Source organism: Penicillium pulvis (assembly GCF_028828015.1).
Source record: "Penicillium pulvis strain IBT 33274 chromosome Unknown contig_5_segment0_segment0, whole genome shotgun sequence".
Taxonomy (NCBI): domain Eukaryota; kingdom Fungi; phylum Ascomycota; class Eurotiomycetes; order Eurotiales; family Aspergillaceae; genus Penicillium; species Penicillium pulvis.
The window spans coordinates 1,933,839-1,960,141 of record NW_026643078.1 but is presented as its reverse complement, the minus strand read 5'-3'; the positions used below and the strand labels follow the sequence as shown (position 1 = coordinate 1,960,141).

General features: G+C 49.3%; 7 protein-coding genes across 7 annotated transcripts; 5 read left to right on the top strand and 2 right to left on the bottom strand.

Annotated features, from left to right (window-relative positions):
• Positions 1-3,211: 3,211 nt before the first annotated feature.
• On the top strand, positions 3,212-5,453 carry N7503_007306 (putative pH signal transduction protein PalI; the record flags this gene model as incomplete). Its single annotated transcript, XM_057066853.1, has 4 exons — positions 3,212-3,401; positions 3,469-4,738; positions 4,791-4,990; positions 5,046-5,453. 4 exons carry the CDS (start codon positions 3,212-3,214, stop codon positions 5,048-5,050), a joined length of 1,665 nt encoding a protein of 554 aa, XP_056920534.1. The 3' UTR covers positions 5,051-5,453.
• Positions 5,454-5,809: 356 nt separating this feature from the next.
• On the top strand, positions 5,810-7,933 carry N7503_007305 (potassium channel family protein; the record flags this gene model as incomplete). Its single annotated transcript, XM_057066852.1, has 3 exons — positions 5,810-5,998; positions 6,051-6,160; positions 6,217-7,933. 3 exons carry the CDS (start codon positions 5,810-5,812, stop codon positions 7,931-7,933), a joined length of 2,016 nt encoding a protein of 671 aa, XP_056920533.1.
• Positions 7,934-9,057: 1,124 nt separating this feature from the next.
• N7503_007304 (uncharacterized protein) lies at positions 9,058-12,375 on the bottom strand (the record flags this gene model as incomplete). The annotated part of the gene is made up of 5 exons (XM_057066851.1): positions 9,058-9,640; positions 9,698-10,195; positions 10,257-11,344; positions 11,409-12,055; positions 12,147-12,375. 5 exons carry the CDS (start codon positions 12,373-12,375, stop codon positions 9,058-9,060), a joined length of 3,045 nt encoding a protein of 1,014 aa, XP_056920532.1.
• A 1,514-nt stretch (positions 12,376-13,889) lies between these two features.
• Positions 13,890-15,954, top strand: N7503_007303 (uncharacterized protein; the record flags this gene model as incomplete). The annotated part of the gene is made up of 6 exons (XM_057066850.1): positions 13,890-13,988; positions 14,057-14,309; positions 14,383-14,798; positions 15,011-15,271; positions 15,385-15,689; positions 15,753-15,954. The coding sequence occupies 6 exons, from the start codon at positions 13,890-13,892 to the stop codon at positions 15,952-15,954; spliced, it is 1,536 nt and encodes a 511-aa protein (XP_056920531.1).
• A 259-nt stretch (positions 15,955-16,213) lies between these two features.
• On the top strand, positions 16,214-17,217 carry N7503_007302 (S-adenosyl-L-methionine-dependent methyltransferase; the record flags this gene model as incomplete). The annotated part of the gene is made up of 2 exons (XM_057066849.1): positions 16,214-16,876; positions 16,969-17,217. The coding sequence occupies 2 exons, from the start codon at positions 16,214-16,216 to the stop codon at positions 17,215-17,217; spliced, it is 912 nt and encodes a 303-aa protein (XP_056920530.1).
• Positions 17,218-18,035: 818 nt separating this feature from the next.
• On the bottom strand, positions 18,036-20,663 carry N7503_007301 (uncharacterized protein; the record flags this gene model as incomplete). The annotated part of the gene is made up of 2 exons (XM_057066848.1): positions 18,036-20,387; positions 20,643-20,663. The coding sequence occupies 2 exons, from the start codon at positions 20,661-20,663 to the stop codon at positions 18,036-18,038; spliced, it is 2,373 nt and encodes a 790-aa protein (XP_056920529.1).
• Positions 20,664-24,199: 3,536 nt separating this feature from the next.
• On the top strand, positions 24,200-25,876 carry N7503_007300 (uncharacterized protein; the record flags this gene model as incomplete). Its single annotated transcript, XM_057066847.1, has 1 exon — positions 24,200-25,876. One exon carries the CDS (start codon positions 24,200-24,202, stop codon positions 25,874-25,876), a length of 1,677 nt encoding a protein of 558 aa, XP_056920528.1.
• Positions 25,877-26,303: the final 427 nt, after the last annotated feature.

Here is a 26,303-nt window from a genome sequence, read left to right as displayed (position 1 = left end):
ACCAATAAGGAGGATTGAGACATAAGAGGTTGTCAAGCTAGACAATTAATTCGATGAATCATAAAAATTTGACAGTCGATTAATTAAGATAATCTAGGCAAGGTGATCTGCCTGACGTCGTGTTGGCTCGCGGCCCGATTCCCGCTACCAACCATGGACGATTTGAAGCTTGGCCTTTTTATTCGAATCTCCACCCCAATTGACTGATTAGTCTTTGTTAAATCCATAGCTTGGATTTATTTGAACTAGAGTAACATATCAATTCAATCATAATGCTCAGTCTAATTGGTCATTTTCTGTCGGAACATCATCCACCGTACCACAATATTCATTCAAGGAAGCCCCATACTAAATGCCCAACACAAATACTTCCTACCCTATATTATGGCCAAAAGCAGGGTCTCACGACTTGATTGGCTCGTTATTCAAAATGTTAACACATTAGGTGTCAATGGTACGTATAATTGTTTCTTCTCCCTTGCTGGCACACGGCGTGGCTGGGCCGCTGTCCCGACTACCCGCCTAGGATTTGAAAACACGAGGCTGCCACTTATATAACTGGGCAGGGGGGTTTCTCGTTGGGTGAAAACCTGAGGTGAACCAGAAGAAACATTCTGAATTGATCATCCTGTTTTGATTGGTCGCTCTTCAGGATTGTCTTGAATACATTGGTTTGTTCTTACTGGGGGTGAGTTTGTGTTAGATGCCCAATACCAGCTGGTCACGAGCCAGCCTCGACAACCTCATACCCTCTTAGTAGCTACTAACATTTCTAACTCCTTTTCCAGTGAGTCTAGATATTGAATACTGGAGTGGTACGAACTGGATAAATGCCTTTTTAGGTTGGCGTCGCAATCAAAATGAGCCCGGAAAGGCGATTTCCCCAGGCTTGCTAGAGCTTATTGGGGGTGCTTAGTGGAAATCGGAAATGCCAAAGTAAACTGGTTGATCACTTGAAGTTGCAATATACAATGTTTCGCACAGTCAGTACCCTCCAGTATGTGTTCTGTGCCTAATAAGATTGCAATAACACCATCATCGTGCAATCGGTTGATTACTTCGCCCATTATGCGACAGAACCCTGTCACCAAGTCAGTGGAATGACTACCAACAAGAACTAAGAAAAGGTAAACAGAACTTGCGCAGGTTTCCAGCTCCACCAATCCCAAACCTGACATAACGTTCTTGTGGATTTGACTCCGATACATGGCCTGGCGGTTCCATTCCGAGGGCCATTTCCCATGATTGAATTATTGTTGTTCTTCCGCATAATAGGGAGGAGTCCTCCTCATCGTGGGGCTTCTGCCGCTTTGCCCAGGGCCATAATTTCCACAGGCAGCGCATTGTCAATGAATCAATTGGCTGCGTTTGAAATTGCGATCGGATCTATGCAAGGGGCCCGGCGATCTATTTTCCCTAGTTGAGGCTCCAAACTCAAGTTCTGCTTGATATGGTAGTTCCAGGGCAAAAGGTTGCAAAAACGGGCATCTTGCTTATAAGTCTCTAGCATTTTGAGCATAGAGAACATGGGACACCAAGATATTTGGGTTACGCAACATTGTATGTCGTATTACAAGCATACTTTAAGTATCAACGGGTGTCTCCTTCCTTGCTTGTTCTATCGATACGAAGAGGTACGTCGGGTATGGATAGAGATCTCGAGACGGTGTCAGCATGTAGGAATAGACAAAAACCTACAAAGTATCCGTACAGACGTAGATAAACGTCGAGCAAGAAGAAGTAGGTGAGATTGCACTGGGTAGATAGCTTGATTCGCTCCTTTTTTGCCCGAATATTGCAACACCGTTGTTTGTGTAACCCTCCAAACCCGGATAGGACTCTCCTTCGGCTGTGGTAGACAATCTGGGCAAGACCGGCACAGGATTAATCAAGCAAAGTAGATTGCCAAGGACCATTTCCAAGGTCTTTGGTCATAAGCTTAAAATAGCCCCGCTCGAATACAGTCCTCGTGCGGAATGATTGATGAAGCTCAAATAGCCGACTGGTCGCTGACAGCTCGCTTACGTCTCCCCATAATTCTCGTGCCGCAAATCTTATCTGGGTCCGGAGCTAGCAAGCTTGCTATTCAAAGAACGGCTAGCGCCCCCCGTCGGACTGCGGCATGTTTCATTTGTCAGTGGTCCGTGGGTCGCAAAGACCACTTCAGGTTGAGATGGAGAAGTCCACGACGCAGTCTCCATTGTCATGTCATACAGAGTACATCAGCACCCAGAGCCTTCAAAACTGGGAAATGTGCATGACGTTGGTTGGAATGGAGCTGTCAGATCTTCAAACGCTTGTGAATCGGATAGATTTCAAATTGCGCAGATCTCGTTTCATCTCTATCGCCGCATCTAGGCCGGGTACTTGCCAATTTAGGCGAAAGGATATTAGACTTCGAGGTTTGCATAGTGGCGAGAGCATTACCCGCGGAACAAGCATGCGCGGTACCCCCACGCGAAAAGGAAAAGTTTGCGCTTTTCTTTTCTCCCGTTTATCCATCTTACAGAGTAAATAGAGGGTCACTCTTAACCAATAAATCGAATCTTTGCGATTTGATTGTGGGGCCAGTCGTAATAACCACGCTACAATCTCCGGTAAAGTGGCCCCTAAAGTGGCACCTGGCCATCCAACCGCATGCGCCTTGGAGGGGAATTCGCGATTCCACAAGGCTTGGCGCATCCGGCCCATGGGATCCCGAAGCAACTCCGAGTAGATGTGCGAGAGGCATCTGTCTGTAGCCTTGTTCAAATTCTTGTATCAGACAGTGGAGAGACAAATCGAGGATAGACCTATTGGAATTTTGGAGTATAGACGTCGAGGTTAGAGTAGGAGAAAACAAGGAAGGTGGGGAAGAGACAATGTGACCAGTTGCCTTAGGCCGAAACCACGGGTAGCGCTCGTTCTCACGCTTCGCCTCCGCAAACCGTGGAAACCTTGTGCTTATCTGCAAACACTCTTTCATTCCTTTATTTCCCCTCATTTTCTATTCGCTCCTTTCTTCATCCTCATCGACTTGCTGTATACCCTGTCTTGACACCCCTCCTCTTCTCTCTTTCAATCTCAGGAGACCTGCAATGTCCATGTCAAAGCTGGATTGATTCGCAACTTCGCCAACTACACCTTTATCCGACTCTGCGCATCTGCACTTGATTTCCTCGCTCTCGGGTTGACTGGAGAAAGGGCGCAAACGGTCGCCCTTCCCCTCACCATGTTGCTCAAGCCCGCGACACCCCTTACCGTCTTGCTCTTAATCGCCTTTGCGCTAATGCTGATAACCTGCATTTCCACCCCCATCGTGAAAGGCATTCCCCTCGCGACCTATAAAAATGTGGACTACGGTGTTTTTGGATACTGCGATGGAGATAAATGCACTGGCATCCATGTGGGATACACAAGCAGTAAGTTTCCAAGTTTGCTTCTTTTTTTAGTCTGGCTTCTGCCTAGATCGTCGCTAAGCCTCCCCAGCAAATGATGGCGACGAATTCGACCTCCCCTCAAGTACCCGCAAATCGCTCTCGGCCATCCTGATCGTGCACCCTATTGCTGCCTTTTTGAATCTTGTTTGTCTCTGCCTAGCTGGCGCGGCCCACTTCCATGGCCCCTCGCATTCTCCACGATTTCTGCTGGCCTTGCTCATCCTCCTCCTGCCTACACTCCTGGTCACCCTTCTAGCCTTCCTGGTTGATATCCTGCTGTTTGTGCCGCATCTGCAATGGGCTGGTTGGATTGTGCTTGCGGCAACCATTCTCCTCGTCTCCTGCGCGGTCGTGACTTGCGCTATGCGCCGGACTCTCGTCAGCCGCAAGGCCAGGAAGAACCGCATTGCAGAAAACGCAGAGATGAGCGGAGAGAACTACTACAACCGACAGAATGCAGCAGCAGCCGCGATAGTCGACGATCCCCCTCCCATCCCAGACACGAAGGAAGCCATGGTATCTGGATCGCCTCCCGAAGAGCCAGCTTTCGCCGCATTCCGCACCAATACTCGCGAAAGCGACGATGACCGCACACCACTTAATTCCCGTACCCCAATGAATGATGTCCCCCCACCCCCGAGCCGTCGTGGAACCCCATACCGTGCGCAGGACGAGGGCTTACCTCCTGCGGGCCCTTATGGTGCTGGCCCTGACTCTGGCCAAATGATGCGCAACCACTCCGATCCTCGCCTCCGTCCTCAGTACTCTGACAATAGTATTGGTCGACAAGGCACCCCACCTGGATTCGCTCAACCTGGATATGCTCCGCGTGGCCGAGGTGGATACCCTCCTCGCGGTGCGTACCGTGGTGGACCTTACAATGGTCCTCCGCGGGGCCGCGGCGGCTACATGGGCCCAATCCCTCCTCGAGGTCGTGGTGGCATGGCTCCTCGTGGCGCGCCTCGTGGCGGTTACGGGTATGCGACTGGCCCCAGTCGAGGCTTTGATCCATATGGCCGACCCTTGCCTGCCGATGATCACCATGAGCCTCGGGACATGGCAGCTGTTGCTCCAATGCGCGAACCATCTCCTAGCCAGATTGGAGTGGCGGTGATGCGCGAGCCTTCCCCCGGTCCCATTGGAATGGCGGTGTCGCCAGGGGCCGCCGGGCAAGCGATTGAGATGACCCCCCAGCCTCGGTATCACACTGATCACCATGATTCGATGGCCATGGGTACTGATTCTCAACCTCATGCTGTGTCCGCGGATGGTCATCACATGCCTCTCGAGAGCCCGACAAGTTTATACAGCCGCACTGAGTAAGCCATTTTCGATGTCTTTCTAGCGATTCTTATTAACCATTTATAACAGTTCTTTCATCCCCGCCCGTGCTGCTTGGGGTGCGAACGATGGTCATCGCACTTTGTCGCCTCGCCCTCCCGCATCGCCGGTGCATACGACAACAACTTCGGGCACTGCTTACTACGAGGACGTAGATCCTCGGTTCGATCGTCGACCTTCACCTCTGAATGCCCCCCATCCTTCGGCTCTGACTCCTGGAGGAGTCCACTGTAAGTCCATTTAATTCTTCCAGCACAGCAGACTATGATGCTAACACCCGAATAGTTTGATGAACCGTAATGATTGGTTATCAAGCCCATTCCGCATGTCCCGACGTCACCTCTTATGCGATACCCATTTCTAATTTTTTCGACCACTTTTGGATGACTGTAAATTTTCTCTTCTTCATCTCGACTTCATGGCAATGCGGGTCATTACGTACGAAGAGCGGAGTTTTGGGGTCTTTGATTTACCCTTTCCTGGCGGCTTTTATATTCCTTTTCATGTCTCCATCTTTACGGTGCTATTACCTAGATGCCGCACCTCTTGAATTATCTTGGCTTGTGAGGGCAGAAGCTGGCTCTGCTCTGATCCTGATTATGGATCCAACCGGAATGTATAGCGGGTTGATAGGATGTACAGACATCGGTTTTGTAGCATTTTGTCCGAAATCAAAAGCACCTTCTTCATCCCGTTTCTATGTAATCGTTCATTTTTTGGTCGTTTAGATGAGGATCTACTTGCATTTTAATTGTTCCTATTTCGGATCCATGGATGTATACGCCGTTCACGTGACATGACGTTATGCTCCACTTCCCCTAATACGAGATCGCGCATTCCTCATGTCGATCATGACGGCCACGCCTGCCATAAAGCTTGATTTCGGTGTGCGCCACTAATCTTATTCACGGTACACGGTGTCTCCACTGCCTAACGGCCCCTGATCATTTAACCATGCTTTCACCACTGGGAGTGGCACATTTTCTGCTTTACATCACCCTGCGTCTTTCCAATCTATATGATCAAGGGTCCAAGTGGGTCTTAACAACATGAACGATCCAGGACTCGACGATGCCATCGCCGACGAGGCAAATGCTTTGGATCAGCACTCACCTGAGGCCCATCCGGAAGACAGCAATAGTACTTCTTATACCGACAAAACTCCAGGTCAACTAGACACATCAGGCCCCTTACCAGCCCAATGGTGGCTTGCGAGCACAGTATATCCATTGGCAGCGGTATGTACAATCCACACAGCTGTATCAACATTTGAGGTCCTAATTGAAACAGGGAACATTTGGGCCAATGGCCAGTGCATTCAACGTATGTTGTCTAGCACAAACATGGCGAATGGTCCCAGATGATCAGAATGGGTATTTGAACATTGCTGATCCAAAATGGTATGTCTGGTCAAGTCTAATTCTCTGAAATGTTCATCCAATGACACTTTCTCCAGGGTGGTCTCCGTGAACGCACTATCTCTGGTGTCTGCTTTGATCGCCAACGTATTCCTGTCGCTGAATATGGCGCGTCGGGTTCGATTTTCGCTTGCCCAGCCGATTATCGTGGTTGGTTGGTTCGTTTCCTCAGCGCTACTAATCGCCATTCTTATCCCATTCGGGGTATCAATGTACAAGCCTGAGAACTCAAACGCGCTTTACACTCAGGCATACTTTTATGGAACTTTCGCTGCCGGGATGTACTTTATCATCGCATGCTTATCAACGGTAACTGCATACGGAGCTCATGCAGGCCACTACAGCCGTGACTACAAGTTGAGTAACAGCCAGCGAACTCTGATGCTGCAGACGATTATCTTCGTCATATATCTTCTTGCTGGCTCTGCAGTCTATGCAAAGATTGAGGGCTGGCGGTTTTTGGATGCGGTGTACTGGGCGGACTATACTCTGCTTACCATCGGTGTCGGCAACTTTGCCCCTGCTACTCATCTTGGCCGTGGTTTGCTCTTCCCATATGCTGTTGGCGGCATCTTGGTCCTTGGTCTGATCATCTCGTCCATTCGTACTTTGATGCTGGAGCGTGGACGCCAAAAGATGGCCGATGTCCTGGCTGCACGGACTCGCAGGTTTCTCGTGAAAGAGGCGACCTCCGACAATAATCGACTTCGTCCTCTCGTGCCAGACCTACCATCTGGCGACCAAGAAATGGCCGACATTAGTCCGCGCGAACGACGCAAACGAGAATTCCTTACCATGCGAAGAACCCGGCAATTAGCTACTGTACAGCACAAGTGGATCTCACTCATCGCTTCCTCCCTGGTATGGATGGCCATGTGGCTCATTGGCGCGGTGGTATTCTGGCGGTCAGAACAATTTCAAGCATGGTCATATTTTGAGGCTCTCTACTTTGCCTACACAACCCTCTTGACCATCGGATACGGTGATATATACCCTCGAAGCAGTCTAGGAAAAGCATTTTTCGTCTTCTGGTCCTTGCTCGCCGTCCCCACAATCACAATTCTCATTTCCAGTATTGGCGACACCATCGTCCGCTTCATTCGCGATATGACGCTTTATATCGGTGAACTAACCATTCTTCCCGGTGACAAGCCGCTCTTTGAACGCCTCAAAGATATCTTCCGCATTTCCTGGTCCGAAAAATGGGTTCAAGAAACACTTGGCGAGAAATCCAACGGGCAGGCCGGCTTCGAAGATAAAAACGCCAAAAATGACCCCGAACAGGCAAATTATCAGGCTCACCGCGCCCTCGAGACAGAAGAACACAAGCGCGAGGAATCAGCCCAAGCTCGCGGTGACATCGCCGCCGCAAACATACATCACTACCACTACCTCCTGTTCCACGAGATTCGAAAATTGATGCAATATTCGCGCGACAATCCACAGAAGGAATTTGATTACCTCGAGTGGGAGTACTACCTAGAGCTTATATCAGGGAAACATAGACCTGGAGCTAAAGGTATGAACTCGAGCGATGAGGAACGACAACGAGAATTTCAGGAGTGGAGCTGGATTGATAAGAGGAATCCGATGATTGGGCAGCAGACTGAGGTTCAGTGGTTACTTAATGCGTTGACTGAGGCTCTTGACAGAGAGTTACGAGGTGCTAGTCAGGCGTATCATTCCGATCAGTCTGATGCTGAGAATGTGAAGAGGGGGAAATCCGGTTCTCGCTCTTCGAGTAAAAGTGGTTAGGTTGGGGTTTAGGTCATACATTGTTCATTGTACGGTAAATAAGCAGCCTTGAGTATAGATATATAACTCAACAATATCGGAATTTGCAGCCTCGGGAATGGATTGAACATAAACGCAAGAAGTAGAGAATGTGCAGATTGTATGTAGGGTGCAGAAAGAGATCAAGAGTGCTGTCAGAGAGCAAAGCAAAAGTCATAGTGAAATTTGAAATTGATTTTAGCTTGGATCTTAAAATGAAAGGCTCATTCCACATGACCACGGAATGCCATAAGTCTGACGGTAGTAACATAAAAAAAAAAGAATAAATCAATATTATTGGCCTATTAGCTTCAATTCTAGCCGACGGCGTGGGCCGGACACTCGTGGGGACATATGTTGCACCTGCATGAACGGCGCAAAGAAACCACGGTAATTCAGCCCGAATTCACATAATCTCTCTTGCAGCACCATGGTGTTTTCTTGCACATCATTCGATTTTGTGAGCTCTCTCATAGTCTCTTCCCTAAAATTAACCATTTCATTATCTTGGAACCCGGCGAGCCATCAAGACGTCTCCTCTGTAGTTCGAGAGGCTGTTCGAAACGAGCAACAGTTTACAGTTGAGATCTATCCTTTCTCAAAGCTAGTAACATCTTCCACAAAGCGGCTTGGGGATTCATTGAAGCCTCGAGTCCTTGGGGTGCAAACTTCTAGCTTGTGACTCGTCTACGGCCGGTGACCCAAAGATAGCTCTGCGATAACAAAATCATGATAGGGTATGATCATCGAGATAAGGAGAGCTGTTAGTTGTGCCCTCCCAATGTGCTCCCAATATATCACTAACCATATTTAGATTTAGACTCTGGCGGTTCCAGGCGTGATCATAAGGACAGAATTATCCGGGATTATTACAAAGAACCCCAAAACTCACCGACTATTGGCGGGTTTCTATTGGAGATATGAATCTTTTTGAAAGCTAATTTATCACATAGATCAGAACAACACAATCAGATTACAACAATCTTTAATTTGGTATCGGTGCAAAAGTTTGAAAGGCGTATTAAATAGTAATTAAGAATTAAAATCAGTACAAATAACCGAAGTAATGTAAACCACCAATATTTCTGAATGGGCGAAGATCTAGATCAGGCAGCTTCCACTGCTTTACCAGCACCTTCCACAATTCCTTTTGCCACATCTCCAGTATCCTTGACCACATCAGATACAAGATCGTTCGTGTCTTTCTTCTTAAGGCTGGAGATCAACCTCACTGTCCGACAGGCTTTGATATCCTCCTCTGCGAAATCAGATGTACTCCAATTTTGAAAGTTTTTGTAAGCCTTCTTTTTCTTCACCCTGAGTCTCTTCTGTCTGAGTTTCTCCTGAGCGTCTGTCAGCCCACCGTGTTTCTTCACATCCCTGTGCTTGTTGTTTTTCTTTATCAATTTGGGGAGGCCTAAATCCCAGAAAGCCTGCTTGTACTCTCTTTCATCCAAGTATTGTGGCAATGCATCATAGACACTACCTAGATCTCCTTGTTGAGGCCTAGCTGCAGATCCATCGATGATGTAAGAGGCCGCAAAAAGCTGGAGTCCGCGTGCAGGGATTCGGCACACGACAGGATACCAAAGCCACTCGGGTCTTCCGTCGTTAACTTGTAAAGAACTGGCATTGAGAGCCATGACAAAGCTTTCATCGTCATTGTCGTCGCTGACGACTTTGAAGGAGCTGTATAATCAAGTCAGTATAAAGTTCTTAATGAATGACTGGGGACATGGAACATACGCGGCACTGACACCCTTGGGCACCGTTTCGGCAGGAGTAACGCCGATTTCCACCATTCCGTAGTTGTTGTTTCTGAGACGAGTGGAGTTAAACCACATGAGGCGACCAAAAACGTCGTAGTTGTACTGCTCCTTCTTCAGATCCAGAGCGCCCCAGGGTGCGCTCAGGTCGTCATTGGCCGAATTATCGCTCATATAGACCCTTCCATCCGTTCCTGAGACAAGAGTACCGGCCATTCCAGCATCCTGAACCACTCGGAATCCATGAGTCTTGGGCATCTTCTCGGTAGTTCCCTGTTTACTCTTGTGCTTCAAAGCGGCGGCATGTTGGTCGCCCAACTCGATCTTGTCCGGTGAGGTGACATTGATCGATTTGGCTGCAATCATACCGTTAAGCCGCTTGCTAACTTCCTTTCCAATGCCAGTCTCAAAGCCATACCCCTGTAACACCTTAGACTTCTCCACATCAGTGGAGGACCACACCTGTTCGCGGAACGGACTAGCAGAAATTATCAGTTTTCTGTTCTTCTTCATTAGTTCGAGAAAACTGAGCCTCTTACTGAATACAGCCGATACGAAAGTCGAGAAAAGTCGTTCCCAGTTCCTTAAATTCAAATTCTCTCAGTCCGAAGAACGAACTGTAGACTCGATTTTTCGCCCCCGCTCGGAGTTCAATTCCGTTGTCGCAAGCTTTGAGTTTCCCTGTGTCGCTGGAATCAATATTCTTCGAGTATTCCGCCGTGAAGTAGACTGATGGGGCTGTATATACGCCTGCAGCCGTATTATAGGTTCCGGTGAGTACATCTATGGCAACTTCAATGCCAACTTGCAATGCCAAGTCAGCTGTTACCACTATACTTGCAGTCGGTTCAAAGACGAAATTGAAGCTCGGCTCCCAGCCCTCAGCAGTATTCTGGGTCGGGTTTTTAGCGTCCAGGGTCACGTTGCCAGGTGAGATGGTGAATCTCGGACCAGCCCTGAGATTAACTGTCCCATCAGCATAGATACTGGCCTGTGGTTCCATCACCACTTGTGGCCCGATGGTGAGTAGCCCTGGAATATAAAGCGGGGTTAGAGGGATACCGGGAATTCTCTTGGAAAGATTCACGGCTTTCGGCTTTCTCCGAACCTGATACTTCAAACCAAAAACAGCTTCCAGCACAAACTCCTCTTTGTTGATCAAAGAAATCTGGGCTTTTGTCAGACCTTCGGCAATACTGAAGGCGAGCTTACCATCAAAGGTAAAGCTTCCCTTAGTGCCACAGGAGTCGCAATTGAGATATAACGATGACCCTTGTTCATTATAAATGTAGTCCACGGCATCCTTAAGATCCTTTCCCTTGAGGTTCAATGCTTTTGCCTCATCTTCAGTAATGATGCCCGCCTTGATGAGGTCTTCGACCTCCTTCACTGTCCCAGGAACATTTGAGTTTGACAACACACCAGCTATCGTGGCTTCGAGGTCTGTCCCAAAGCCAATCCATTTGGGTACATAGTGGTTGAACTGAATGTCTTCATGATACTCTTGATCAAAAGGGAATCCGAAAGGCACCAGCAATAGTTTCACGATTGATGAATAAATGGTGACCATGACCTTGGCGATCACGATGATCAACTGAACTTGCGCCTGAACCTGGGCTACAAGCAACTATGGCAAGTGACTCTTGTAAGCGGGATAGTTCCATGAGGGAAGGCGGATAAATAGCACACACATCAATCAGAGCTCTGATCCCATTGACTATCCAGGAAAAGAGCCCCCGTCGAACAAGGCCATCATTCTCAAAGCCGTCATAATTCAAGAACCCACCTCCATAGGTTCCTTCATCAGGTATATCGGTGAACCCGTAGTTGTCCAAACTGGAAAAAAATTCCTTGAATGATTCTTGATCCTGGGTGATATCCATTGTTGAGTTCCCACCTTCTCCATCCAAGATGACTTCCTGTGGTTGAGATGCGCGAACATGTCCCTTGACCGGCTGACGTTTTGATAAGCCTGGCTTCATGTATGTTCCCCACTCCAAATTGCCTCCATGGATCGCGTCATTCTCATCGATCAGTCGAGTGGCAACTGTGATGGAGTTGCCGTTGATCTTCGGTTGGGATGCGCGGAAGAAAGAGCGCTGTTCACCTGTAAGGTGACCACAATTCACATGATACGTAATTAAATTGAATTCTTGCCCCGTGGCCGCCTCTTGCCAGTGATTTTCCGCCGTATCCATTGCCTCCTTCGTGTTAAAGAAGACCTGAATATGATGCTCAGTGCAATCCACGTCATCGATGTGGTTAGAATGCTCCAAAACAACAGTGGGATGTGAAAAGGTTCCTTCGAGGTGAGCATGTTTGGCACCATGCAGGGCGGCTGACAATAAGTTAGCTGGCGGTCATATCATCTTTCCATCTAGAGCAGAGCGGCGGTCACATCATCTTTTCATCTAGAGCAGAGCACTCACGGCGATGTCCTTCCTGGCTGAAATGCAGGCGCTTTGAAACCTCAGGGACCAGATGATTGAGATCTGTGGTGTCGTGCTCCGGGTGAAGCGCAGGGTACAAGTTGATACCCTCTTTAGCAAATGAAGGAGAGATTTGCAATAGTCCTTGGTGAGCGGCATGGCGACCGAAGGCTGATACCATAGTGCCACCTAACAAGGCCAGGGAGGCCGCGTAGCCAGAGAACCACATAGTGATGGGGCTGACTGATCTGCTCATTCAGGACCTGGTTTTTGTCGCATTATATACCTTTTGGAGTGCTTTCGACCTCCGACCTTGCCGAACCACAGCCCTTCTCTCCTTCTTGGAGTTTTGGTTAGTCTCTGTGATATTGTTACTTAGCATCAATAGTCTATGCAAGGGCTTCCTCTGCCGATTGCATCAGCATCTACTTTCTTCAGCTGAGCCCTTATGGAAGAACCAATAGATTCTCATGGTGTAAGGTGATTGGCAGATCGGATAAATCGACCCTGAGATCTACGACCCGACAGTGTGCATAGATCATGCAGATCATCCCTGAAAAGTGGGCCCATTCGGCAATAGTACAAAAAGGAATGAAAATTGACTCAGGGTCAAGGCCAATACCCAACCTCCTGTTCCCCCTTTTACTGGCCTCGGCCATGAAGAAGATTGTATTTACATCATTTACCTCGGGTTTACCATAACATTCTGCTCCAAATGCGTGGGGTGATAGTAGATTGAGCACCTCAAGTACATAGTGCGGTTTTGAGGGCCATTGAGTTAACAGGTCAATGCATAGTGTGGGGAACAAAAGCTACTTTAGAAATGGACTGCAAGTAGACTTAGTCAATAAAGGCCTCTGAGTAACTTAACCTTGAGTAACCAATATATCAGCGAGCAGCCAATGATTAGTAAGTGCTTAGTGAGCACTGAGGGTCGCTGGTCTATCACGTGATTCAAAAAGAGCCCAGTGCGCTTAACTAGAATCACTCAGTGGGTGAGCGCCCTCATAAAAACGGCAGCAACCAGACAACCCCCACCCATCAAAGAAATATACATCCTTACGCTGCATAGAAGACTTCACCATTCAAAAATCGAGAAAATAGTCATTACATCTTCTGTTCACATGGTACGGATATCGGTGTCCCCACCTTCACGTTCTAATCGTTCAACCCCAAATGGTATACCATCCATCATCTAGAAAAGCCAGGGCCATTCTTCTACAAGGTACCACTCAGCCTTTCCAATAAAGCCTAAGATGGTTCGATATAGGACTAAACATAGCCCCGAATTTATCTCCACTTATTAAATTTGCTTGAGAAGTAACAAGAGCCCTTTCAACTCGGTCCGACCGAAAAACGAAGTAGCTACCCCGCTTTATGCGATCGACTAACCAACAGATAGAGCATGTCGATATACTGCTCTTAGACCAGGGTATCCTATTTGCTAAAATGACGTGGCTGGCATAATCCGGATGTCCCGAACGTGGATAAGCCTATGGTGAAAGGGAGCGAACCGGTAGTCTCTCCTCCCCTTCATATTGTGCATGGGTGATGTGTCTTCTGGGCACATGTGCATATTGGGCTTGGCTTATACGATATGATATGCCTTAAAGGGCCATTCTTTGAAGGGAGGTAGGACCTCGCCATCGCCACCTTTTCTCCGGATAGCTACGACTGTGCCCATTGTATCTGGACTAAATCCTATCGACGTTCATATCCAAGAAGAAAAGATACTCGCGCAATATGACGACTCTGAAATATGTCTGCGCTAACTGGGCCCCAGAGCGCGCTAATTGCAAGGAAGAGGGCAGATTCTCTTGCAAAAACTGTCGTCTCGTCGTTGTGAGCTTATTTAGGGATCTGCGTGATGTTCTTGAAAATTGGATTTGTTCTAATTAACATGATTGTAGTACTGCGGTCCGACATGCCAAAAGATTCACTGGACTTACCACAAGTCGGAATGTAGATCGCCTTTGGGTAAAGAGACGTGGAAACCCGCCTGGGTCAAAGAGAACCGAACTCCCGCATTTATGGGAGGTGGTATTGCACACCATTTTGGAGCGCAGAAGTACCTCTGGGGTAACGTGCCTGCCTTTGATATTCTTCGACTTGAATCAAACGAAGGGGAAGGCTATTCTAAAGATTTACATCTGTTATTTGCCGGTAAGTACTATATTATTTGCACATTGATCTCGCATGAAGCACAGGGACTGATGAACACAACTCTTCCCAATAGCTTCTGGGGACCTGAGAAACGTTATCAAGACGGTCATCGGACTCCCAAGCACTTACAATCATCACCTCCACATTACGATAAATGACCGAGACTTCGACATCGTGGCCCGCAATTTTATTCTACTCCTTATTGCCTTGACTGTTGAGCAAGTCGATGAGGCTGTTGACTGTATTCTCCACCTCTGGTATTCAGCCCTCGTGCGCGAGTCCCATATTGAAATCCTTCAGCGTCATATTCGCCCCCTGTTTGAAGAAGTGTGCGGGAGAATGAGGGAAACCCCATATGGTGGATTCTTCGGAAAGAAATGGCGATTCAGACAATGCTCGTTAACTGTCTTTCTCGAGAAATCATCATGGGACCGTCTTTTATCTTTTGTCGACAAGCCAGTGGGATTGACAACCGAACACGCACACGAGGTGCGTGCAGCTACTACCCTGGCTGAGTCAAGGATAGACTATCGCGATCGACACTTGTGTTGCTTGTCGCCTGTTAAGCGAGTAGCTTTTGCCAAGTTCAGACAAGACGGCCTCTTGCTCCCATTCGGACACCCTCGCCATGAATTCCGGGAACCAAACCCGTGAGTCAAGAGGTACATTCAAGATGCCGGTTCTACGCTGACGCGGGACAGAACTTTTTCCAGACCGCTGATATCTGGCCTATGAAAGACAGTGCCGATCCTCTCGAAGGATGGTCCTCAGAGGAGGTTGCGGCCACATCAAGTGGGGCTGCAAGTGCTGACATATATGGCAAGCTTTTCTACTATCTTCAAGGCCTACTCCGGTCTTTCCTTAATCGACTACAGTCCTTGGAAATTTCTTTCGACCTTTTCCAGCTCGATGTGGCTCAACTTCCTGATCATATGGAGAATGATACCTTCAGCAGAATTGATGTAAGTAATTGACAATCTATCGGTCCTGTTCTTGAAAGATAGGAAGCGCATTTCCAGCGAAGGGGCTTTACAAGATATGTAGCTCATAATAGGACACTAATTACCCAGCATAGGTCTCGAATATCTCGGATGCAGGCTGGTTGGGAATACCTCACACGCTTGACTATATGGTGCCATTGCTTCAGACTCCTCTCCAGAACCCTCATGCGACTCTCATAACTCTCTTCATGAATGCTGTTGACGAAGCTTTGACGGACCAAGACAAGATACGCGACATGACTCCGAACAGCACATCAACAAAGAGGTTGCTAAAATATCTGCCTCCAAAAGGAAGGCCAACTTCCCGCTATGACCCTGGGCTCATCAGATTTAATCTTGCTCGGGACTATGTCATAACGTACGACCACATATTCGACCGGTGAGTATTGTTACATGAGCCGGCACAATATCTACAAACAGAACCCACTCTAAGGCTGACTAGGTACCTGAAAGCCTACATGTTCACCGAGGCAGCCGATGTTTTCGGCGCGAAGATGAAGGAAAAGCATACTATCATTGAAAAATGGCCTTACAGATTAAAGCTCCGTCCTGGTCAGCCAGGAGCTCAAGATGAGTTTGACCGACGCCTTTGCACAGGGCTGTCAGGGAAAGAACGCTATTTGGAGTGGAAAAGAGCCCAATAGCGTACGTTGAGTGAAGAAGTGTTCGATCTAGGATCATAAAAAATGCCATTAGAATGGCCAAGCTTTGGCAAATATTTCCTGATATTTTTTTGGCTAAAAGTGGCGGGGGCCTTGGTCTTGGCTCTTGGTACATTTCACTGCCGGAGGGTGCCATTTCCAAGACACGATATCGGTCTGCCATTCCTTCATTTTCCATCTCCTGGGATTCCGATCACTACGAGGCAACGGAGATCATATATACCCGGGAAAGAATATAGAAATGGACACAAACTGGCTGACTGCACGCAATAACCATACATACGAAAATGGCCGCCGCTACTACGGCTTCAGGTCCGAATTCCCCTTCCCAGACGACAAAACGGCCGTCACAGCACACGGTGCCATCAATGGCATCTGGCATGACCTCCTAAACGGCAGAACCTTTATTGCCCCCATAGACCCGATCCAGAAAAAACACAAGTTTCTCGAATTCGCTACCCGTAGCGGCTCCTGGACGCTCATGGTACTGCAGCGACACCATCCTGCCCCGCGCTTGACGGGCATGGACGTGACCCAAATGTCTACGGATCTCCGGTATTTCGAGAACCACGAAATTGAAGGCGAGTGGCCGTTTACGGCAAAACAGGCATTTCATTTGATCCATGCGCAGTCCTTAGGCGGGGTGATTGCCGACTATGGCGGCTTCTACGCTAATGCGTTCCGGCATCTTCTTCCGGGCGGGTGGTTGGAAGTGTGGGAGAACGACTTCCACTTCGTTACTGACAACCCACAAAATGAGACCCGTTTAATGGCGCTTAGGGAATGGGAGGCGCTGATGCATGAGGCGGCGGCTAGGTTTGGCAGGAGAATTAACGTGGCAGCCGAGCAGAAGGAGCTAATGCACTCAGCTGGCTTTGTACAAGTCAACGAACGGGTATTTAAAGTAAGTCAGCCTAATGTGCTAAAGGAGAATATAACTATCTCAAGACGATTCGTGCGTGTAGCCCAAGAAGCTGACTTTGAGCACCCGACCAGGTTCCCTTTGGTGACTGGAGTGATGAGCCAAATTTGAAACGCATTGGGCATTCCTATGTATTTCAAATGCAATGCGCGCTGGAGGGATATACACTGCGTCTATTCACCAAGACATTGGGCTGGTCAAAGGAAGACACTGATGCCCTAATTCATCGGGTGCAGGAGGAACTAAAGCAAGAGGATCTGCGGCTCTATTCATATTTTCATCTCTTCATAGGGCAGAAGCCCGCAAACGCCGCTCGAAAATAATATGAGGGTGAGTGGGAGTATAGACAAGACAGAGAAAAGAATGAAGGTCTATCATGAAGTGGAATTAAGAATATACAGCTTTTGAGAATTATAAAGGATGTGTAATGGAGGTGTAAAGTACTCATGATTTTAGGGGTGGATTACGGGTAATGGTGAATATATATAAATGCTGCATGGTGCATCCCTGCTGCTAACTTTCGACTCGAACTTCAAAACAATGGATATATAGGAATGTATTTCACAATACAATTAATGTTTCCACCTGGCAGACAATGAAAACACCGAGAAAAATGAAAAAGATGCAAATTTTACTTCAAATAGATAGGACCATCCATCCCTGGATCTCCCAGGGCCACTCTCGCTATTCGAGTCCCTGCATATCTATCAATGCCCATGGAAAGTTTCCCTATACATATGTTCCTTCTTAAATTAAAATTGAAGCTACAGGTAGCTTTTTAGAGTATGAAATAGAGTGGACCATATAGGCAATTACCATTATCACCATTGAAGACTAATGCTCATCGCAAACAAAGGAAAGAAAAATAACACGCCAGCAAAAACGAGTATAAACTGTGTCGCAACGCAAGGAAGGGGGTAACGAGCAAAGAAAAGAAAAGGGAATAAGAATACGCTTCAGATAAATGCTGTGGAACAAACATGGATGCACCGACCACTTTTCTTCTATGTACGCATCACATCGCATCGCATTGCACCGCATCCTTAAGCAGAAAATCAAGAATCAGGATATAGAGATAATAGTCATGGGAAGATACTTCTGTAAATGCAGGATACCTGTCAGGTACTATGCTCAATCACACCTAGAACCCATGCATGCTCCGGCTCGCCTGGCTGGCACGGCTGGGGCTCGTGCGACTCGGCTCATCCTCCTCGAGCACATCGCTCAGCCGTGTGGGGTGGCGGTGTCTGGGTGTGACAGCTTCCCAGCCGGTCCCGACGCCCCATCCCGAGCCGCTATAGTCTGCACCCGTATTTGGTGGGTGAGGGGCCGGCACCGAGGCGGAGCTGCCAGAGGTGTATGCACCATCGGTGACATACTGGTGGCGCTCGTCGCCGGGGGACTGGTCATATTCATCGCTTGCCTCGGAGAGGGGGGCTTGGTGTCCGTATGAACGGCCGTACTCTTCCTCGCCGGGTTCACTGCTGACATAGGAGCGGTCGTCCGGTTCAGAGGTTGGGGGACCAGGGTAGGCAGCCGGGTTTTCGTGGGAGTACATCTCGCCAGTGTAGGGGGCTTGGCTGGAAGCTTGAGATTTCTTAGGCTCCACGAAGGGGTCGGAGCCTGTTGGTGACATCGGGCCCTCATCGTAATAGGAGGGGCCGGTGGCTGGGTCGGGTTTGGCCTGGTAATCTGTGCCCATGGTGGTAGCTGTTGGCCCGCCGGGGTAAGGGCCCTCACGAGTTTGTGGGCGATTATGACGGCTGGGAGCACCCTGGATCATGGGGACGACCTGGACACCACCGACAAGAGTAGGCTCTCCGTTTCGTAGGGAGTTGGTTCGTTCGCGCTCTTCTTGTTCGCGGCGACCAAGTTCCTCCCAGGCTCGACGAGCTTCTTCTTTCGAGATCTGGAGCTCGCGACGCATTTCGCTAAGCAGCTGCTCTGCATGGGCCTTATCCTGCTCGGCAGTCTGAGCAGTAGCGAAGGCATCGGCGCGACCTTGGCGTTCAGCCTTGAGCTGTCGTTCCAGGTCTGCTTGCACCTCCTTTGCTCGTTCCTGCTCAGAGCGAGTGTCGAAGAACCAGCGCTGGAATTTGCGCTCAGAGGATGCGCGCAAACGTTGCAGCTCAACCACGGCGTGGAACAGATTGGCACCCGCGGCTGACAGATCGGTGATTTGGCGAGCAAGCTGTTTGCTAATGGGGTCTGATTCCACATCATTCTTGTTCTCTTCCATTTTCCTAACCCAGTAGCTGGTCAGCCCCTCCCAGTGTGAAGACAGGGTTTCCCATCTCTCAAAGGCATGAGGAAATGAGACACGCTGAGGTTGCTGAAGAGACTGAGGTCCCCCAGGCTGAGTAGCAGGGGCCTGAGCCTGCTTGGAGAACCCGCTCGTTCCAGTGGGATCACCCGTGCCAGCCGCTGTAGCGCTTTGCGCACGAGGTGGTGGTACAGATGGGGCAAATTGCTGTTGGCTCGTGGGATTTTGTTGACTTGCATAGTCGGCTCGACTAGCTTGTGCAGGCGGCGCCGCACCCCGGATATTTGGTACGGGTCCGGGAGCAGTACCAGGGGCGCCTTCGAGTTGACCCTCTGGCCCTCTGGGAGGACGCGGAGCCCGCGCTCGACGCTGAGAAGCTGGGTCATTGGCAGCTCCAGCAGCATACTGAGCTTGGGCCTGAGCTTGGGCAGCAGCCTGCTCCTGCTCATATTGCTGTCTCTCCATCTCTTCCTGTTCCCTGTCGCGAGCCTCTTGTTCGGCTTTCCGGCGTGCCTCGCGATCTCGGCGTTGCCTCATGATGTCTGTCGGTGTGCGCATACCACTGGGAGGTTGCGAGGGAACTGATGCAGGAGCTGGGGGTGCACGCGACGCTCCATTCTGAACAGGTCCGGCGGGACCAGCAACGCCTACCATATCTGACATAGAAGCATTCACTTCTGCCCAATCGAGAGTGAATGGGATAGGGCGACGAATGGCGTCCTCAAGAGCAAAGAGAATCGCCGACGCAGTGCGTGATGAGACACCGGTAGTTCTCCGTGGCCAATACGAGGTGTTGAGAAGCTGGTACGGATCGTCGATAGTCGATCCGTTCTCGTCTGTATGCGCTTCGGAGTGAGCTGGTCGTAGGGCAGCGAGTCCACGGTCTGGAGCTCGTTGTGCGGAGGTTGGAATAAAATGCGCCGGGGGTTGGTGTGGAGGTCGTCTTGTAGAGTGATCGAGGGAGAACGCTCGACGATGAGGCAATTGAGCTACCTCAGGCTGGCGGCGAACCCGACGCAAGGTCCGTTGGGAACCACTGGCCGAAGGGGGACGATAATCGGCTGAATGGGAGGATGAAGGACGGTGTGCAGTAGGTTGGCGCTGGCGCGCAAAGGTCGTAAACGTTGCTTGGTCGTGGTTATCGTGGACTTCGTTAGACGGTTGACGAGTGTGTCGAGACACGTCTGTAAATTGTATGTGGGACGGAGGATGGTTGGACAAAACTGCGAGCTTTATCCGTCACGGGCGTTGAAGTCGATGTATCGCGATCGCGGAAGTAACGATGAGACCTGTATTCGATGTCTGCAGCCAGCTGGCTTCAGAATTGACCTCTCAATTATGTAGGAAAATGAGGCGTGTGAAATAAAGCGATTAAGAGCGTAACTGGGAGTGCTGAAAGGAAGGAAAGGCCAAGGAGTTCGCGAGGGCGTGGTGGCTGGTTAATTAGGATGGCTGGGGTTCGCCGCAGCGGCAGCTGCAGCGCACCAAACGTGTCTCGGGGATCATGAAGCGCCAACGATCCAGCTGCAAAACCCGGTCCAGGATAGAATTGAAGTTGACGACAGGATGAAAAAAAGCATAGGACAAAGTAGAAAGTGATTGGAATGGAAGCCCTAGCGAGATTCCCGCGGAATGACAGCTGGAATGCTCAACGTCTCCAGCTCTGCACTCTGGCTGGTGCAATGTTACAGCTCTCCAGCTGTGACTATTGGATTTCAATAAGTGATAATGTCACTTAATTTCCAGGCCTTGATCCTAGGATCCTCGTGAATCCTTGAATCTTCAATGCACGTTCGTGCAAGTCCAAATTGGAAGCCTCGGGCTTTTCCGGAAAAAGCAGTTCAATAATTGCCTGTAGCTGAACTAGAACGGTCGTACAAGAGACGATCGAAACTGAGATGGAAGTGTGGAATTCGTGGTGGTAGCAATGGTAGAAGATGAAATGATGAAATTGAGAAAAAAGTGAAGGAAAATCCCCGAATGCCTCACGTATAGTAGCTCCAGCCTAACCACGATTCAACACTTCCCAGATTCCCGGAAAAACACGATCGCCAATGTTCTCCATTGCAAGTGCCACGGTTGGGCTTTGGGGCTAATGTAATTTACTTTCTTTTATTACTTGAATGAAATCATTGATGCGTTGGCAATGCGGGATGTCGGGCATCGATAGCGTTATATATAACTCCCCACTTGGAAGGATTGCGCTAAGAATGAGGCAAACATTTGACGTTGAATTGATTGAACTTCCCTGTGAAGGAAATACAGAAAGCAGAAAACAGTAGAAACAGGAACAGAGGGAAATGCTGGATCAGATCCATTGGTTCCAGTGGTTCAATTCGCACCGGCTCGCAAGTCGATTCATGGAACGAACTGCTCATTCCCCACATCAAAGCGCACTGATTAATCCAATCCACTCAATCGGCTATTGGTGGCTAAAATTTCCGTCTAAGCCAATTGTCGTTTATCTACGTGGCAGAATTAACCACCTGGAACCAGTAATCTATACCTATACACTTTACAGTGGACAGCTTGGAACTCTCTTTGCTCGAAGAGCTCCCTCGCCCCACATAGTGACGTCCCGGGCCTAGATCGGATCCCTGAAGATCCGCTCAAATCCCGACTCTCTAAATGTTCAAGTCCTCTGCAAAGCCCCCTCGCGCAACACTGGAGGGAACATCCCCACCCAGGACTTAAGTCCTGGCAACAAGATCCGTCAAAACAAACACTACGTGACGGAGCAAGGGTAGTAAACAACGCGCGACGGTCTCGACCGCCTCCCGTGATCGGAACAAGCAAGGGTAGGGAACAATTCCAGGTCGGAAAATTTCAGGCCCGAAGAAACGATAGACTCACGGGCAAGCAATGCCGTTGCACCGCGGACGCATCAACTCTCTCCCGGGGATCGAGAAAGGGGAGCGAAGTCCCAATATCCAGGTAGGTTTCAAGGATGCCTTGCAGCCTGCAGGCCATTTAAGATCCCCGGGAGCTTGTTGTTTTGGATATGAGATGTTTCACTATCTCCTGCCCAGTCGGAAGTTCCGTGGCCAATCAGGGGGTTGAGACGAAAGACAGTTTGTCGGGGGTCCTGGCTTCCCTTCCGGTCCCTGGTGTGGGATTCAGGGTCATTTTGTCTTTCTCGATCTCTCCTGTATCTAGGTATAGGGGTTCGGGTTCGGGAAATTGAGCCTCCCCCTGATGCTGCTCCTGGGACGGGATATGCCTTTAATGACATAGGGGGCTTTCTGCGAGGGCCAGCCCTTGATCTGATTCTTTCGTGGGCTAGACTTCAATGTTGGACACCGTTCATGTCAATTTGTGAGGATATCAAATCTTTCTACATGTGGCTGCAATAGATTGTCATCCAACAGCTAAGGAATGTGACATCTGTGGGAAAAGCGAGGGCCATGCAGTGACAAAGTACGGTCAAGCACTCTGCTCGCATGAACTGGAGGGAATCGAAGCTCTGGATCTTGTCGATCAGGGGTTGGGGACGCCAACGGTAGATATATATACGGGTTGATGCAATCTATGCAGTTCGACGGGGAGCCCCGTCTGTATGGCGGGATGCAATGCACGACTAACTTTTCATTGGAATGTGGGGACCAACAACAATCGTTTCCCGGGCAAATGGATAAGTGATTGATTCTATCGAGCTGAGTAAATTGATCTGGATCAGTTTCAGAAAGAGTAAGAGTAGTTTGGGATCATTTCCAGCAGATGAGAATCTGACAGCCTAAAGCTACTCTGTACAAAGTCCTTTGGGGGAACCGGATTGGTCCGATTTGCAAACTTTGCTTCTCAGCCAATGACTGGGTGGATCGCGGGTTTGCCCCCGGTGCCGATCGAATATGATATGTCGAGTGTCAAGCGTGTACGAGTCGCTTGTGCTGGGACACACTAGCGCAGCGGCAAAACCCTTGACGCACAAAAAAAGTTCGGTATTCGAGCCCGGAAAGACTGATGATTAGAAGGACTGGAAATGATAGGTTATAGTTGTATGTACTGTGAATAGCTGAAACCACGTAATGTGGAACCATAGTAGATCTGGTGTCACCACGCTGTATCCTCTATGAGGGGTTGCAAAAGGAATCATGAAGAGTTTAGCCAGCCACTGCCAAAAAGCAACAATGACGTAGAAAAAGAAAGGATGCTTCGAGGTAGAAGAGAGTGGAAGGCATCGAAGAATTCGAGCGATGAAACGTTACAAGACAACCAGATCAGATTGAGGCTGGAGGACAGTCAAACGCCGTTGCGTGGGCTCCCAGGAATGGGCCTGTTGGAATGGGACTTTGTTCACATCGATTTGTGGCTTTGCCTTGTGAAGATCATCAGTGGAGTTATGGCGTTAGTGGCTGATCCGGAAACTCCATCCGCGGGACTGCGAGAGACTGATACATCTCACATTCCCTTTGCTGCCCGTGGGTGCAGCGTGCACGGTGTTCCTAGTTCCCCTCAGATTCATGAGAAAAGAAAACAAAACCAAAGATGCGATCCATCAGGTAGGTTATGGTTCAAAGTTGAGTGGGACAGAAGATTCGTGCTACTGAGCATTTCCAGATTTCGGCTGGTCCGAATAAAACAATTTAGGAATCAATCGATCTGAATAGATTCAATGCAAAGATCAGATCAAAAGTCCGGGTGCTTTTTCCTGACGGATGGCGTTCCGCGCCCTTGCTGGAGAGGCCGCGAACTGGTCCTTGCTGCATCCCTACACGGAAGGGGACGTCATGTAAGGTTGGATAGGTCAGGATCGTCCGTGCTCCCGGTTCTTTTGTTTACGTGCATTGGCATGCATTGGACCCGGAGAAAGTAGCCCAGCTACCTGGAGGAGGGGGCTGATGGTTATTTTTGGTCCGTGTATAAACATATCCCCTTCCACCCTGCTTCTCGTCTCCATTCTTCATTCCTTCTCTCCACTCTGTGGCAACTATCTGATTCTCTCCTGCCTTAACTGCCTGGCTCAATCAATTCCATATCCACACTATCCTTCGGAATCAAAGTCCATGGCTCTAGGAGATTGTCATTGTTCAGGAGACTTGGATATGTTGCACGAAGACCCAAACAGATCACAAACAACCATTTGCTTGCCTTCGCCATCTCCAGCAAAGCGAGCTTCAACATACCTACCTAAAGCAGGCCCGAAAGCTTTAGAAGAATCGAACCAAGATCCATTCTATCTGGAGAAGTCGCTGGCTGCGACACCAAACTTTGAACAATATACCCCGACTATTCGCGATGATAGATTTAGCGGAGACAATAGCCTGTACTACACACTTTCTTTGACCAACGGGAGAGACCTTCCAGATCATCAGCAGGAGTCATCACAATATACCGGTCCTGATCGCTCCACTCTCGCGCAAATTCAATTGGAAAACAGCTTGAGATTCCACCGCTACACATCTTCAACAGAAGAACATCGACCGCTGCACAGCAGCCAGGAGTCATTCAGCTCAGTGCAATCTGACACCACTGTCCCGGATCTGACCCCGAGCAGCTCATTCTCATCCACATACTCTTCCCCATCCTGCCCTGACGCTGTGCTCAAGGCAACAGAGAAGCTCTACCAGCACGCACACCAGGTCCAGATCGAGCCTCGTCGGGCATACAACGAACAAGCTTCGACACCTCCCAAATACTCTCTTCCTCCCCCTCCTCCTGTGGCCGCCTTGACACCGGTCACTCGTCCTACTACTCCTGCCGATTCTTTCAACAACTCCACATCCACTATCACAATGAAGTACGAGACATCCAGTATGTCCTCATCCTCAAGAAGACGGCAAAAGGCACACCCTACACTGCCCAACCTATCCAATGCCTCTAGCTCTATGAGCTCCCGCAGGAAACAGTCCAGCCCTGGAACACGGCCTCCATTGGACCCATCTATGATCTCGCCTCCATGCTTGATCAATCCTGTGACCATGGAGCCGCATGCCACTCACTTTGACCAAGCCTTGTTCATTCCTGCCAATGATGGCGCAAGCCCTATTCCTAGCCCTGTGGCTAGCTCTCCTCCTATCTCTCGCCAGTGGACTGCTACTTCCATGGAACGTCCATCCATCTCCACCATGGATGCTTACTGTGAGCAGTCTGTCTGGGAATCTGACTCAGACAACGAGTCAATCAGCAACAAGTCTCTCTCCCGCAAACCTATCGATACTCTGCGCAAAGTGCGCAGTCGCGCTAAGCTTCGTGCGGCTAAGTCTCAGCCTCGCCTTCGTCAAGCCGTGCTCGATGACCACACTCAAGAACGATTCCCATGCATGCCAGACGATGCACTTGGCGAGCTAGATCCTTTCCGCGGTGCCAGCCTAGACCGTCCTAGCACTGGTCGACCAAGCATCAGCCGTCCTAGCACAAGTCGGGATGGCACAAGATCGCACCCCTTGCAGACTCTCCGCCTCGTTGCGCCATCAACCGCCTCCCTGATCAAGCCTCGCTCCCAACACAACAGTCTCCACGACAGCGCTAACGAGTCCGAAATGGACTGGACTGCTGCTGCAGCCATGCAAGCTCAATACCGCCGCCGCCAACGATCAGACACACCCGAGTTCGTCAAGCCAGAGAAGGAGCAGCTCACTTCTATGTGCTACGAGCAACACTCCCCAGCTACCCTCCAGGACCCAACAGAACAGAAGCCATTCTTCCGCCGGATGCTGGACTCCCTCCGCTCCCTTAACTGCGCCCGCCCCATGAAATCCAACACGACTTCTACTATTTGATGCCCACGACTTAGACGGCCGGTGTACTTGGCGTTCTGCTTTGGCGTTCCTTTCACGTTTGCAACACGATACTGCAACGATTTCCTACTTGATGCTTCTATGCTTACAATGGTGATGAACACTGTTCCCCATGATCCTTCCATATAAACCTCAACCTCCCTCCATGAACTGGGATAAGGGTTATGCTATATCCTCAATGAAATTTCCGTACCAATGAATTCACGGACTACAACACGAACACGACTACTTGAGTCAATCTCAACAATGAACCTTCCTTGCCTCCGGGCTATACTGTCTTTAACTTTCCTTACTTGTCGCGGGCTCTCCCCACAATCTTTGGTCATCTCAATGTCTTTACTCGTCTTCGACGCTGTATTACCATCTTTGTTTCCTCGATTCTTCTACTTTTCTTTTTCCTTCACGATGT